The sequence below is a fragment of the Sinocyclocheilus grahami genome, unplaced genomic scaffold (assembly GCF_001515645.1).
Source record: "Sinocyclocheilus grahami isolate Dianchi unplaced genomic scaffold, SAMN03320097.WGS_v1.1 scaffold654.1, whole genome shotgun sequence".
Taxonomy (NCBI): domain Eukaryota; kingdom Metazoa; phylum Chordata; class Actinopteri; order Cypriniformes; family Cyprinidae; genus Sinocyclocheilus; species Sinocyclocheilus grahami.
The window spans coordinates 266449-269219 of NW_015505833.1; the positions used below are offsets into that span (position 1 = coordinate 266449).

Here is a 2771-nt window from a genome sequence, read left to right on the forward strand (position 1 = left end):
GATCTTCTTTATGCACCAAGAGCTCGTAACACTCCAAAGAGAAAGCATCATATGACCCCTTTAAGTTTGAATGCGCTTACCCAAGATCCCGATGTTGTCATAGACTCCAAACATGCTTCTCTTCTCCGTCCATCGATCCAGCTCTCTCAGTTTGGGAACCGCGTGCATTCGTATCCTAGCGCACGAGCCTGTGTGACACATACAGCACGCTTTACTCACACTGCACGCGTTACAGAGAGCTGTAAATATCCGTGCATCTGTGCGTCACCTGCGCTGAAGAGTCTCGCGCACAGCAGAGCCGATGATTGACAGGCGGTCAGCGCGCGCCTCAGCGCTCCTCCAAACACACACATGCTGCAGGAACCACCAGAGAACAGCGATCAGCTATCACAGCTAGCGTTACATCAGTTATAACGCGTGCATCAGTCACTTTAACCGTGACCTTCGGGCGCGAGCACAGGACACTAGAGCCAGCCGCGCGTTAAAAACACACTTTACCTTCAGCAAGTCCGCGTTGAAAATGAGAAAGAGCTTTTAAATGACACCTGAATGTGATGTACTTGAAAATCCTCTAGATAAAGCTAGCGATACCGGTGTGATATCATGTGTGCGCAGCACTGCTGCAGCCATTGAACGCTTTTCAGAATAAAAGTCCAGTTTATACTCAATGCATTTTATTTTTTCAAAATAAAAGTCTGCCTGTTTCGCAGATGGTAGTGAGTTTGGATGAATGTTATAATATTTTTCCATTTATACCAGCAAACATTAAAAATACACGTTAAAATTAACATTGTTTAGAATCTGTGCTGGGGGTAACGCGAGGTACGTAATCGGATTACTTTTTTCAAGTAACTAGTAAAGTAACGCATTACTTTTTAATTTACAAGAGAATATCTGAGTTACTTTTTCAAAAGAGAGAAACCGGGAGTTAGATGTTACTTTAGTTCTAGAATAAATGTGAACGTGCATTAATTCGTCTCACTCACTCATAAAAAAATTAATAAATCTGATTTAGTTTTCCTCAAAATGAATAAAAAGTTAAACGCAACTCAGAATGTGACTCAAAGCTGCAATAATTAAATATGTTAAATAATACAAATATCCTTTATGTATTTAATCCCATTGTATTAACCAATTTGCTGCTGACCTTCAGTGATCCAGTTCAACCGTACTAAACTAACATTTCTTCTTCTTTGTGTATTGCTGAAGAGTGTTGAACTTTCTTCTTCTGTGTTCTACTGTACAGACGTGAATTACATTTCCTTCAGCCCGAGGCTTTTGCTGTGAAAGGGCTTTTATATTTGCCAAAAATATAACTTTTTATATTAAAAGCAAACAAGCAAGCCCAGCCCAGATTTAAAAAGTAACGTAATGCATTACTTTCAATAGAAAGTAACTAAGTAACGTAATTAGTTACTTTTTTAGGAAGTAACGCAATATTGTAATGCATTACTTTTAAAAGTAACTTTCCCCAGCACTGGTTAGAATCTTGCCAAAGCCATTTTACTTTTTTCGAACAACTTTCCTCATAAAAGTATTTTTTTATCCATTAACAGAAAGCATATATTAAAGGTCAACATTATCCATAATAAATGTATTACTAAAATCTAAATACTTCAACTGTTTTGGCATAGAGTACATTAATTGACCGCCAACTGTGGTGGGGTACACTGTTTGGGGTCTGCAGTATTTTTAATGATTTCAATTGAAATATCTATTCAAATCTTGATGTTTAGTGGTTGGCCAGACAAAGCAATTGAAATTATGAGTTACAATGGTGCAATTGTCCACTAAGTTACTCTGTAGAGCCAATTATTAGATATTATAATACAGTTTTTTTTTTTACTGTGTGAGTGTGTTCTGGTAAATGGCTTAAAAACATACTGACAATGTGTGCAATAGTTTACAATGTGTTTTGAGCATATTTCTATTGACCGTATTTTAATTTTGATTAAAGAAAAAGAAAAACTGTAACATCTCTCAAAAGAATACCGAGAAATACCAATATACTGTTTCTTTCTTTTTTTGGAATAAAACCACTATTTATTAGTTAGCTGTTATTCAACATGCATAAATTAATGCGTGCACATTAACTAATTAAAATCTCTTTTTGTAAGTTGCTTTGAAGTGTTTGCTAAACACATAAATGTAATGTAATAAATAAATACAAACACTTATTCAGACCCTATTCAAAGCATTTCGGATATGCAGAATTTAAATATTGTTCCGGTGCGTAAAGCTGATGTTTTGACCATTGCCGTGTGATCAGCTGGAAAAGTGTAACGGGATCCGTGCATGTGGTTTTGAGTTTCACGGCACTACAGTTAATACAGTTAAGACTCACTGAACCAAAAAGAGAAGCCAGAATATTCTGAGAGACTCTGTCGCTCACCTCTGAAGGATACTCTCACCCAACCGCATCAGATTTCTGATATTCATACACAGTTTTGTTGATTCATTGGTGCTTTGGTGATTCCTGGTGGTAATGAGAGCTCATAATGACACTCTGATCCCTTTTCCCGGATGAGCTGCAATGAAATCCAAGAGTCTCCACACGATGAGGGTTAGAGAAAGTGTAGATGTGTTTCCACTTGTGTATTTCCAGAAGCAGTTCTTCTACAATCCAATGGTTCTCAATCCGCCGGCTTTAACCTTCACCCCTCCGCTTGCTCTTGTTCCTCCTGATAGGTGGACACAGAGATTGCACTGTACGGATCCAGAACCATCTGAACACAGCGAACCACTGTAACCAACAGAAACAAACACAGCAG

The 2771-nt window shown here is 37.8% G+C and overlaps 1 protein-coding gene across 1 annotated transcript; it reads right to left on the reverse strand.

Annotated features, from left to right (window-relative positions):
- Positions 1 to 60: 60 nt before the first annotated feature.
- Positions 61 to 641, reverse strand: LOC107558625 (39S ribosomal protein L51, mitochondrial-like). Its single transcript, XM_016242285.1, has 3 exons — positions 499 to 641; positions 269 to 354; positions 61 to 188 (listed from the first exon to the last, which is right to left on the reverse strand). Exons 2-3 carry the CDS (start codon positions 351 to 353, stop codon positions 61 to 63), a joined length of 213 nt encoding a protein of 70 aa, XP_016097771.1. The 5' UTR covers position 354; positions 499 to 641.
- Between the last annotated feature and the right edge of the window lie 2130 nt (positions 642 to 2771).